The sequence below is a fragment of the Ranitomeya variabilis genome, chromosome 6 (assembly GCF_051348905.1).
Source record: "Ranitomeya variabilis isolate aRanVar5 chromosome 6, aRanVar5.hap1, whole genome shotgun sequence".
Taxonomy (NCBI): domain Eukaryota; kingdom Metazoa; phylum Chordata; class Amphibia; order Anura; family Dendrobatidae; genus Ranitomeya; species Ranitomeya variabilis.
The window spans coordinates 320781829-320795767 of NC_135237.1; the positions used below are offsets into that span (position 1 = coordinate 320781829).

At 37.3% G+C, this 13939-nt stretch overlaps 1 protein-coding gene across 1 annotated transcript in view; it reads left to right on the forward strand.

Annotated features, from left to right (window-relative positions):
* The first annotated feature begins 3856 nt into the window (after window positions 1-3856).
* SERPINB5 (serpin family B member 5) overlaps window positions 3857-13939 on the forward strand; it is a 48652-nt gene continuing 38569 nt past the window's right edge. Inside the window, exons 1-2 of the mRNA XM_077269760.1 lie at window positions 3857-3996; window positions 8654-8824. Coding sequence (XP_077125875.1) covers window positions 8657-8824 — 168 coding nt within the window. The 5' untranslated portion in view covers window positions 3857-3996; window positions 8654-8656. The remainder of the gene's footprint in view (window positions 3997-8653; window positions 8825-13939) is intronic.

A 13939-nucleotide genomic window follows, 5' to 3' on the forward strand; every position in this document is an offset into this window, starting at 1 on the left:
ATCGAATCACAAATTTATCAAATTCGTCGGAACCTGTGAATTTTAGGAATTTTGACACAGTGGATCGATCCACTAATTGATTACTCACTCATTGATAGTTAAAAAGAAACTGCACATGGACCCAGTAAAGACCACAATTTGCTGAACTGACTGGCTCAGTTATTACAATGACCTTCAGAACCTGGTCTAAAACTCATCCAATTGCTTTCTACATTTGCATTTAAAAACTGACAAGTCAAATCTTTCTAAACTCTATGTAAATTTTGCCTGTATGACTCATAAAACACTGCAAAAGTCAATGTCAGGTGGGAAGGGCAGAACAGCTGGATCAGGAGTTGAAGAGAGGAATGATTTCCGCAGGGACAGGATACTTCTTGTTTTTATATAAAGCAGAGAAAAAAAAAGATTTAGCTTAATATAAAGGCAACATGAGCATATGTAAGTGCACAGTGCTATATAATATGATGACTGGAATATATTGAGGATAAAACTTTGAGAAATATTTGCAAACCCTGGGAGCCCCCTACCTAAAATCTGCTTGGAGTAAGTAAAGCATTCTTTAATTCTTTAGTGTAAATTATTAAATAAGCCAGGGGCGTAATTAGCATTTGTGAACATATATTTCCTTAAAAATGTATTAATTTTAAAAGACTATAAAAAACACCTATTCCCAGTGTAACATACAGAAGTGTAAAAACATTCTTTAATTCTTCTCTACCCTCCTTCCTCAAATTTGGGAATTATTTTGTCTAAAAACTTTAAGCAATATAAAATTACTCTACTCCTTATACAGTCCTAGGAACTATATTCCAGGAAACTGTAGTTCGCAAACATGGATCACCTTTTTTTAACAATGGTATAGGCTAATAATTTGTGACAACTAAAGGCGAAATGATTAAGTCGTATTGAACTACATATCTTGCATTAGACAGAGTAGACCACACTAGCTACATAAGGTTATATAATGATCGCAATTCATCTAGACCATCAGACTGAATTAATCGGGCGGATATGAATTCATCATTACAGTGCCAGCCGCAGAGTTAGTCATTTCATAGGCACACCCGCTCTGCTACATCATCTCATGAGAACAGTCATGATTGAATTGTTTTCATCTTTGTTGTCATAGTATCTTTTCACTTCAGGGCAGAGAAGACATCAGGGACCCACCTCTCCGACTTGTTTCCAATGCAGGTCAGCCCCTGGTGGCTATTAAGCAATGACCCAGATTTATCAATACCAGTGTTGTTCAGGCCGGTCTTGATGACGGGGCTTACTAGAGTCAGAAGCAGCTCATTCCTTAAGAGGCACAAGCTTCTCTTGGTGTCTTGGTAGCTAACAGTTGTGCCATAAATTTCTGAGATGCTCAGAGTTCAAGCCGTTTTTAGAACCTAATCACGCATCACTGTTCACAACTTTATCACTGACCTGTCTGATGTCTTCCTTAGCATTCATGATTTTGTTTGATGCCTACTGATATCAAAAAAATCTCTGATGCCTTCGCAGAACAGCTATAGTTGTTCTGAGAATAAATTACACACAGGTGGACTTAAGTTTACTATAATGTGAGTTATGGATGCAATTGGTAGCTCAGGAATTTACTTAGGGGTATCAAACCACAGCAATGCTGAGTACAAATGCATGTCACAATTTTCAGATTTATTTATTTTTTTACATTAGAAAATCATGTATCATTTCCTTTACACTTCACAAATGCTTGCTACTTTGTGTTGGTACAGTATATCACATAAAATCCCAATAAAATCCAATTAAGTTTGCGGGTGCAATATGAAAAAAAATTGAAAAGTTGAAGGAGCATGAATACTTTTTCAAGACACTGAAAAATCTAAAATAAAAAAATAATAAAAAGTCACAAAATATGTATCTTTTTATATCTGTGGTTCTTTTGCAGAGCTTGTGTCTTAGTATTTACTTACTAGAAGACCTTTTTATACAACTGATTTTGCTGCCATATTCTCCTTCATCTGCTCCCTATTTTTCTTATTCGCTTACTGGCAGTCAAGGAGGTAAATGAAAGTAATATGACTGCAAGTTCAGATTATTGAAAGGATTTGTTAGCAACCTGTACCCTTAGCATCAAATGCTAATGTTTGCAAATAAGCTATAATATACAGTTATGACCTCTTTTTAAAGGGACCAAAAGTAATTGGACAATTATCTCAAAACTCTTTAATAGGAGGCATGGGCTATTACCTCATCATTATATCATCAATTAAGAGGTAAAAAGTCTGGAGCTGATTCCAGGTGTGACATTTGCATTTGAAAACTGTTGCTATGAACCCACAACATGCAGTCAAAGAAGCTCTGAACCTTCATTAGGTGGAAAAAAGGAAGAACTTCATCAGAGAAATAGCAGAAATGTTAGGAGTGGTCAAATCAACAATTTGCTATATTGAGCCAAAAAACAGAGTGCATTGGTGATATGAGAATTCAAAAGGCCTGGACATCCACAGAAGACAACAGTGATGGATGATTGCAGAATCCTTTTTCATGATCAAGAAAAACCCCTTCATAACATCCACCTAATTGAAAAACTCTCTCCAGGAGTAGGTGTTTCAGTATCTAAGTTTACCATAAAGAGTAGACTTCATGGGAGGAAATACAGAGGGTTCAAAGGTGCAAATCATAATCAGCCTTAAAAATAGGCCAGATTAGTCTTTGACAAAAAAACTCCAAAGAATCCAGCCCAGTTCTGGAAAAGCATTCTTTAGACAGATGAAACTAAGATCAGCTTGTACCCGAATGATGGGGAAGGCTTACAGTGACTCATAAACCAAAGCACACCACATCCTCTGTAAAACATGGTGGAGGTAGTGTGATGGCATGGGCATGCATGACTTTCAATGGCACTGGGTCACTAGTGTTTAATGATGCTGTGACTTAAGACAGAAGCATCTGCATGAATTCTGAAATGAACAGGGCTACACTTTCTGTTCAGATTTAACGAAATGCAGGAAGGTAGATTGGACGGCGCTTCACAGTATGGATGGACAATGACCCAAAACATACTGTGACAGAAACCCAATAACCAAGTCAATCACCAGATCTCAACCCCATCAAGCATGTATTTCATGTGCTTGAGACAAAACTTAAGGCAGAAAGCAACAAATTACGTCAGCTGCAGTAAATTCCTGGCTAAGCCTTACAAACCTGGCGTTTGGTGACGTCCATGGCTTCCAGACTTTCGGCAGTCATTGCCTGCAAAGGATTCTCTGCAATGTATTAGAAATGAACATTTTATTTATGGTAAATTAAATTTGTCCAATCACTTTTGAGCTGTTGAAATGAGGAGGCTTTATAAAAAAAAGGGGTGCAATTCCTAAACGTTTCAAAGGATATTTTTGTTCAACCCGTTTAATTAAACCTAAAAGTCAACACTTAAATTGCATCTCAGTTGCTTCACTTCAAATCTAAAACAATGGCATGCTGAGGGAAAATCCTGAAGATTTGGTCATTGTCCATATGTTTCTGGTCCTAACTACATACATAAAATGGTATATTTTTAAACACTTTACATTTTTATAGAGTTGCTTAATTTTCTTTTACTTTAAAGCCTTTAGAATTCAAGCCCTTTCCTACTTCTAGTGTAATTTTGGAACCCCCCACTCCAAAAAAAAAGGATTACATAATGCACCTTTTATTATATAGTAGTGAAATTATTCTCCTAATTGAATGAATGCTTGCAGAATGTTGAATTGCACAAGAGAACTGCCAGGCAGCAATATTCTTGCAGAAGCATGTTTCTCTTTGTAGCACTGCAGCCTCAATGAGTAACTGCCCCAGTCCATTTAGTAAATGCTGCCAATACTTATCATTTTTTTAGTGAGGGAAGAGAACTGACTCATACATGCCTTCGCTTATGTTAGTGGGTGTGCACCCTGTGTTCAAGGAAAAGTACAGATTATCCAGCTCTTCAGGGCAGCAGCAGGACTACAAAGCTCTTTCTGGAGATTACTCTCAATTGAATAAAGTCAGGTAAGCTATCTTCAATATATATGTTTATATTCATATGTCAATGTAAAAATATATATATATATATGTATATATATATATATACGCGCGGACATACACAAAGAGCATCAGTGCTATATTAACAAAAATTGCAGTGACAAGTAAATGAACTTTTGAATGGATGATGAAGGCGCATAAAATGTTCTTTCATAACTTCCTCATTTTACAGATGCAATTGATTTTACTTCTTAACACTTCATATTAAGAACTAACTCTATGAGGTTGTGAACATATAACAATATGCAAATTTTTCATATAGTTCATCCACCTTTACGCAATATGTAAAACTGGATTATAAAGACTGCAGACAACTAGCTTGAATTAATCATTAACTAAAATCTACAGGGAGCATCCCTGAAATTGATGTATCCAGCTACTAAGTTTTGCAGATGTTCATTAAGTATCTTGAGTCCTGAGTGATATAAAATCATGTTTCCTTGGTATGATAAACCAGGAATATATGCCAGCGTAACAAAGAATTGTGCTTTACAAACCAGAATATTTATGTTACATTTTTTCCAATAATATGGTGCAATCTCAATAAAAATCTAAAAGATTGTGGATGCACTGTTCTTGTCCCAAACAAAATGACACAAGTCGTACTAGTGGTTATCTTGCTTCACCCTATTTATCTCACTCTATAGAAACACATTCCAGAATCTTTGCCCTGCCTGAAGCACCACGGAAAGTAGGACTGTCAGGCTGCATGTAAGAGATCCATACTTCTTTGTGACAGGACCACTGAAACAAATATGGATAAAGGAATTGACTTTATTTCTTTGTATTGTGTTTGCAAACTTAGCAAGTTTTACCTAACTAGTGATTAATATATTTAAAGAGATTTTCCACCATTAGCCAACCCCTTGTTAATAGGGAATCTGTCAGTAGGTTTTTTCTATGTATTCTGAAGATAGCATGAGGTAGGAAGTTAAAACACAGATTTCAATTATGTGTCACATATCAGGCTGTGTGCTGTTTACTTACACTGAAGGTTTTATCACCTGGTGATTATCAGTGTTAGACTACAACAGATGCAGCAACCCATGCATGCTAACCTGACTTCGCCCCCTGCTCTGATAATCAACTCAAGATCTATAGACAATGTACATAAAGAGCCTGGTACAGGCGGAGTTAGCTCTCTCAGCTCTGCTGCATGCTACATGTAAGATCTCTGTCAGAACCGCTGCACCCAGTAAACTAAGTGATACAGTGTTGGATTCAGGTTCTCTTCCTACATCATGCAGCTCTCAGATGAGTTAGCAAAAACCTGGTGACTGATTCCCTTTAAGTGCTATAGTCTCCCATTTCTGAAGCAATATATACTCACCTCCCAGACCAGCACCATTTCAGCAATGTCAGTGCTGTTGTTTCTCAGCAAGTGATATTGTTAAGTGATGTGAGTGCTGCAGTGTATCAGCAATGGAAGAAAGGTTGCAGCCTTCCATCAGATGGAATTCTGATGGGACTGTGAAAGCTTCAGACTGTCAGCAGCTGCTAATAGGCTGCAATGTTCATGTGTAAGGCTACGTTCACATTTGCGGTCGGCGCCGCAGCGTCGCCGCATGCGTCATGCGCCCCTATATTTAACATGGGGGCGCATGGACATGCGTCGCACTTGCGTTTTGCGCCGCATGCGTCCCTGCGGAGCCCGCGTCCGGGCGCAGAGGGCGCAGCAAGTTGCATTTTTGCTGCGTCCAAAATCAATAAAAAAAGGACGCATGCGGCGCAAAACGCAGCGTTGTGCATGCGTTTTGCTGCGTTTTTGTTTGCGTTGTGCGTTGCGGCGCCGACGCTGCGGCGCACAACGCAAATGTGAACGTAGCCTAACAATGTCACATGAGTGCCTAGAAGTCAAAGAAAAGGGGAGAGAGAAGACCACTGCATATAGGATGCGCATACCTGGTAGGTAGAGGTAAGTGATAATTTTATTTTCATCAAAACAGGACACACGATAAGTAAAACCATTTAAAAACAGGAAAACCACAACATCCCTGTGTCCTCTTGGGCCTGGCTGGCAAAATGCAATGTCGTGCACAGCAGTATCAGCTGGCCGCGGGTGACTCAGGACATGAATTCCTTGAGACACAGCTGACATTGCTGGAAAGGCACCTGTCTGGGAAGAGAGTATTTAGCTTTTCAAATTATTTCATTTATATTTTATTTATATAGGGGACTATATGGGGATTATATGCTTCATATTCTGGAAAACTGAGAAGGATTAAAGCAGGGAACGTTCATCCATAACTTGATAAAACAACCCATTTAAGAAAAAGTTAAAAGCTGCTATATATCTAAGCAAAGGCAGGGTAAAGAGGAGCATGGTAAGGTTGGTGAGAATCTACATGTCAGTCGGCCATTTAAAAGTTAATTAAACCTTTTATTGCACACTTAAACAAAATGGAAAACTAAAGTTTGGCTGACATTTTTGAACAACTGGTTAGAGTGGAAAAATTAGGTCAATAACTGTAGAGTCAGCAATATAGGCAGAGAAGCATTACTAGCAGCTGAATTACAATATTAAGACATCAAGAGCTGTTTATTGGAGAACAAGCCAATCAGATAAGAAACTAGATAGTCGTGGCCAAAAGTTTGAGACTGACACAAATTTTGTTTTTCACATTTACTGCTCCAGTGTTTTTACATCTTTTTGTCAGCTGTTTCTATGGTTACTTAATTACAATTGTAAGAATTTCAAAAGTGTTCAAACTTTTATTGTCAAATATATCAATTTTTAAACTCAATATTTAAAATGTTGACCTTTATTTTTCAAGTCTGCTGCATTTATCTCTGACATTCTGGATATCGGTTTCTGGGCCAAATCCTGACTAATAACCATGAATTTTTGCCTAATCTGTGCTCGGAGTTTACAACATTTTTATTTTATTTTTTTATTTTTTTTTGTTTGCACGCTCACTTTTTGAGGATTGACCACTGTATCTCAATCTGATGGCTTTCAAATTGCTCCATTATTGTTTCGAGCAGTTGATCTTGGAGGATGTTTCAATACTTCTCTTTACACATGGCAGTATACTTTGACAAACTTATGAGTAAGCCCAGTACCTTTAATGAAAGGCAACCACATACATGAATGATCTCACGATGCTTTACTATTAATATGACACATGAAACATTGTAAAACTAACTTTATCATCTCTGGAAAATCATTCTTCTAAATGTCCTAAGTGATCTGAAGGGGACTTCAGAGAAAAATAACTGTACTCTAGTCTTCAAAAGTCTAACCTATGTATTTCCTGCAAATATATTTTCTCTGATGCATAGCTCTGTAAAATAAAATAATAGCATATTTTTGTATATGCATTTACACAACTATTGCATAGTATCATAAAGACAACATCTACATGCTGTTTTGTAAATGTTCCCATTGTCTGAATTTTCTAAAATAATTTTAGGCTCTTTCCACAATTATCACACTTCATGATTAATTTCTATATAAATCTTGACTACATAATGGTATTTCATTAAAAATGCTTTGATCAAAGGTATTTTTTATGTTGAACTGAACATAAGATGCCTTTCCATTGCAGAGATATTAGCAATCAAATTATTTGGCACATAATGAGTTAGCTTTTGTTAAGTCCAAGTAGGTGTAATCTGACTTTTTCTCCATGTATGACAGTGACCAATCATAAGCAAGCAGCAACACACTGGAGAAAGAAAAACAAATCCTCACAATAACTTAGAGCAGGTTTCTCAGTGTGTGATGTATTATATAGGGTCAGTCAGCCCTGATCTCTTGGGGTAACATTGTGAATGATTAGAAAGGGCTGGGAGTAGACTGAAACTCTCTGATAACAGACACTTGGATTTTAGAAAAGTGAACTTATTTTTTGCTAAATACTTTGAATGCTAATATCTCTGCATTGGAGAGGCGGAATAAATAAATAAATGTGCTATTTCGCTCAGTGGCCACTAATACATCATGTGTTCCATTCAACATGCAAAATTTGGTGAAATGTCCTCTTTAATCTGCAATGAAACAGTAGTGCCAGGAGTTATAATACTTGAGCTATGTTCAATATTCGAGGGAAAGTACAATTACTCATATGGGTGTGCCACATTTATGGGAAAGGAGACCTCTACAATCTGTCCTAGACTTATGAACTTTATCAAAAGATAGTGACTATGCCTCATAGACATGGCCATGCTGGATGTGACAAAGTGCTGTTTTTTTTCACTTTGAAAATATTGTAAATGCTAAGGAATTCATTAAAACTTCTACATTACAATAGATACTTTTTCAGCACACCGGCATCGTATCGTAAACAGGAATTTGCATCTGAGATAGCATATCCATAGGATATCATTGCCTGGAGGTGATTTTGCTATTTCACCATGAGAGGTGACTAATATCATTGGTTGCATGTAGATATGGACATTTTCTTTGTTTTCTGTAACTCAAATAGACATGACTGTAAAGCGCTCACTCTGCATATGCACCTCACCTCACCCATGCGCTCAAGTTAAATCAAGTTATTCCTTTTTGGTCTGTTTGGTAATGGTCCTAAGGATATTCCATAAATTGCTCATATCAGATAACTAATTATAATGCTTTACTACTGTATATATTATCAATAGTTTCATGCACTATTTTGTGTTTCAGATAATGGATGCTTTTCGCCTAGCAAATGCAGCCTTGGCCGTAGACATTTTTCACAAGTTAAATGAAAAGTGTAAGACTGAAAACTTCATTTTCTCGCCATTATGTATTTCATCTACTTTGGCTTTAGCTTTAAAAGGAGCAAAAGGAAATACTGCAACAGAAATAGAAAAGGTACGTGAAACCAATTATTGTACATGTCTCTTTGTATGGAGTATTTATTATGAGTTTTATAATTGACTGCATGATGGGCTCAAAACCAGTGCTGTTTACCAAAATATACATTTATCATTGTTCTGCTTGTGCTTAGCATAAATGAGTACACCCCCTTTGAAAAGTAAGATTTTAATCATCTCACAGTCCACAAGAACAATTTCCAAAATTTTCACAAGACAGAGTTTCAGAGAACATTTTATTCAAACCATAACATAAATGTAGGGTCAATAATATAACTTTCATTACAAAATCTTCAGCATTACTCAAATTAGTTGATGCAAAAGTGAATACATCTCATATCAAAAACATCTACATGTAGTATTTTGCATGAACTGCATGATTTTTAAGAACAGCACCAAGTTTTCTAGGCATCGAATGAACAAGTTGGTGACATATGGTAACATCCTTTCATCAAGAACATCCTCCTTTGAAGCCTGTATGGTGGATGGAGAGTGATGCTCAACTTGTCTCTTCAGAATACCCCATAGATAATTCATTTGGTTTCAAATCAAAATACAAATTTGGTCAATGATTCGCTTTCACCCTGTTCTTCAGGAATGCAACAGATGTGTTTTGTACCATTGTAAAGTTGGAAATGTGAAAATTTGCCAAGGACACAGAGTGATGGTAGCATCTTATCTTTTAGTATAGAGCAGTACATCTGTGAATTCATGATACCATCAATGAGATGTAGCTACCCGACACCAGCAGCACAACATGCAGCTCAACATATGAACACTGCCACCAACATGTTTCACTTTAGGCACCATGCATTTTCTAAATTAATTTTTCTAAATACATGTTGCAATGTGTTGCTAAAAATTGACAAACAAGTTCACTGCAGTTAGCTAAAGAAGTAGAAAGCCAAACTGAATTGAGTGTTTCCTGTGACACACAGTATGGGGTACACTGCAGAGGGAAGCCTTTTCTAAAGGCCATGCACAAAAAGCAAAAAATATGAAAACTACAGGACTCTATATTCTATAGTGCTGAGAACAAGATAAATCTTTTTGGAACTTATTGCTTCAAAACTGTATGGCATTGCAAAGGTTAGGAGTACAAAAAACTGCATTGTGCCTACTGTGAAACATGGTAGACATACACTTTTACAACAGGACAATGTTCCATAACACACATCTACAGGCAGCATTGCATTTTGGTAGTAGAACAGTGTGAAAGTGATTCGCTGGCCAAGTATGTCTCCTGATCTGAACCCAACACCTATAGAGAATTTTCAAGAAGCAAATTGAGCAACACTCTCAATCCAACATCCAAACTCTAAAATAAATTGTTCCTGAAGAATGAAAAAAGATGTTGCAATATGTTGCCACTTTATTCATTCAATGCCTGGAAGACTTGGTGCTTTCCTTATAATTATGGAGGTCATGCAAAATACTACATGTAGCAGTTATTAATGTTATTAATGTGGAATATATTTATTTTTGTATTAACTAATTAGAGTAAAACTGAGTATTTTGCAATAAAAGTTATATTATTAACCTTACTTTCATATTATAGGCTAAAAAATGTTCTTGTCAAAAGTTTGTAAATTGTTCTTGTACTCTGGGAGAAATTGTTTAACATTGTACTTTTCAAAGGGCATGTACTCAATAATGCTGAGCACTGTAGGTGACAAATGCCTAATCATTGGGGGTCCAACAGTTGGGATCCCCATGATCACTAGAATGGGGGTCCCAAATGCCATCTACTCATTAAGAGGGCTGTACTGATTTTTTATTAGCCATGTAGACACTAAATGGTGCAGCAAGACACATGCTAGACCACCATTCTATTCGATGTGATAACTTTATACCCCTGTTCTAGTACTCCTAGGTGATAAATCTAAATTGTTGGAAAACCCATGTAGGCTGAAGTCATAACAAAAGGATTATTAGAAATAAATTTTTCCCTCACCTCATGTTATGATATGTTTGTTGTACAGATTATATTACTTATGTTCTAATTTATTACTAGTTTTCTTGTTTTTCTCATTCATCATTCACTCTGTCATCAACATACGTTTAGGCTTCATTCAGACATCTGTTTTTTATATAGCTGCTCTATCTGTGAGCTCCTTGGACAGAACACGTGCCCATTGTAGCCTATGGGGCTGTTCACATTTGTTTGTTTTTTTGCTAACCATGTGTCCGCCTAACAATCACAGAGACATGTCTGTTTTTACCAGCATCAGGGATAAAAAGTACCAATGCAAGTTTAAGGGTCCATGAAAATTGCGGACAGCACATGGATGATATATTTGTACAATCCCTGTGTTGTCTATGATTAACATTACAATGAATAGGAGAAGCTTTATCATTTATGTATTTTTCCATATGGAAAAATCACTGAAGAAACACTGATGGTAAAAACTGCTACATGGACCAAACACTGATGACATTTAGATTCAAAACACTGATGACACTTATCAATTTTTTGGGTGTATATGAACAAACATGGCTGTCTAATTGAGGCCTAAACCTGACATGCAGAAATTTCAACAGTCATAATTCTGATCAATTGTTCAGTTTTATTATTCAGAATTGTAAAAATGTAGCTGCAATTGCTAAAGTGATGTGTATGTACACTATATATTTTTCAATGGTTTCCTTATATGTATGCATTTGTTTTAAAGTCTTTATGTTTAAGGGCTTAACTCATTTTTCGGTGCTCCTTTCTTTTGGCATCTTATTAGCTTTTATGGTAATTTTAATCAATACATCTTGGAAAAATAATACGTTCCACAATTGGATGTGTTAAAAAACAATGTTCCTATAAGTAAATATATATTGATGAAGTATGCTAGAAATAGCAGGTCTATATGTGGGATGGCAGCCAAAAGCCAAGGCCAACTACTGGTTCTTACACTAAAACGGGTATCATCAACTTTGTGCAACGTGTCAATATAAAATAAAAACAAAAAATAAGAATTACTCAGTGTACAGTGCAATATAATTTGCCATTCATAGCATTTAAATTTATCTTGAGGATTTTCAGAGTAAATTTCATCTTTTACAATTCAAAGTAAAGTAGGGGAGCAGTGTTTGTGCTGGGTGGCTCCTAAATGCCTCCCCTCCACAGTCTGATCCCCTCCATCCGCAGTCTGAGCAGCTTCCCCTTGATCCACACAGCCCAAACACCACTCCTTTAAGTACCCAGCAAGAAGAAGCTCTGACCTATAAAGCCCAGCCACTTCATATGGTCACTGACTAAAGGTACCGTTACACTAAGCGATGCTCCAGCGATATAGACAACAATCCGACCTAAACTAGATCGCTGGAGCGTCGCTGTTAGGTCGCTGTAGAGACGTCAAACACAGCAGCTCCAGAACGATGCAGGAGCGATCCAGTGACGTAACGGCGACTCACTTATCGTTCACGCTCCATGTAAAAACATTGCTGACATCGTTGCTTTTGCTGTCAAACATGACGATACACGCCGATCTAGCGACCAAATAAAGTTCCAGACTTCTAGCTCCGACCAGCGATATCACAGCGGGATCCAGATCGCTGCTGCGTGTCAAACACAATGAGATCGCTATCCAGGACGCTGCAACGTCACGGATCGTCGTCGTTCTCATTGGAAAGTTGTTTAGTGTGAAGGTACCTTAACATTGCGCTTATATCCACTGCTGACAATGGCGTGGACTTTCACCACAGTGATGATGACAAGATGTTTAAGTGCCCCAGGAAATGGCCTCAAAAAGCACTCTTCCTTTCCTAAATCGCAGTATGATAGCTGGCAAATGTTGAATCATTCATCCGACAGCTAATATTAAATGACATAAAGAATTAAACACCTTTCAGACACACCTGTATACACACTCTGCACATCTGCATATACTCTAGTCACACACTCCGCATATCTACATATGCTTCACACAAACTATGCACATCTGTGTGCACACATTAGATAAAAGCATACACTCCTAAACACACTACACGCCAATATGCACATTCTGCGTATATGCATACTGTCCATGCACACTCTGCACACGATTATACAGATTTTACACACTGACCTGTGTACACAATCCTGACATGTTCAAACTTGCCATGCATATACTCATTGTACATAACTGATTCCCACTGTATACTCCACACTTCGAGACACGATGCATTAGAATCAAACAAACACTAAGCCCCCATTCACACGTTCATGTTTAATCACGTTCGTGAAAAAAATGGTACTGTAGTCACCAGTGTGTCCATTTTACCATCAGTGTATCATCAGTGTATGGTCCGTGTATCTGTTTTTGCCATAAGTGTTTTTCATGAATGGATAAATAAATTGCAAATTTTCTCCTCTCCTTTGCAATGTTAAGAACAGACTGCACACAGTAGTACACAGATACAATACAAATCTAGGGGTCCATGAAAATTATCGACATCAGATGGATGACATCTTAGTACAATCGGTGTGTTGTCTATGATTAACATTGATGTGAATAGGAGAAGCTGTAATAGTTAATTTTTGCATGGACACACGGTGTGTGAAAATACATGGACAAGTTGTATCCGTGAAAAAAATGGATATAACAAGTACGTGTAACATGGATATGTGAATGAGGCTTTACTGACCTTGTCAGCAGGCTGTAAGTTGGAGGGAAGATAATGTACAAAAGTCTGTACTTGCATTGGGAAATGGAATCTGAAAAATTGGTGGTAAAGTGGTTGTAAAAATCAGTAACGCCCCAAATTATCTCTCTATTCTAAATAATGTAAGTATTTGTAATTTTATCATGTACTGCTTGTTACTTACTTTATCCTCCAATTCTGCTGAGGTAGATAGAGGTGGTCAGGGTTCTAGGCAAGGAGAGCAAGCATATATGCTGCCTCCTATACAGCTTGTAAGTGCGCCTCGGAAGCTGACCAGCTCTCTGAATCTGGCAAGCTTCAGGTCCCATCCTCTGGTGCCGTGGAGGCAAAACTACTAGTGATGAGCGAGTATACTCATTGCTTGGGTTTTCCCAAGTATGCTCGGGTGGTCTCCGAGTATTTGTTAGTATTCGGAGATTTAGTTTTCATTGCTGCAGCTGAATGATTTACAGCTACTAGCCAGCTTGATTACATGTGG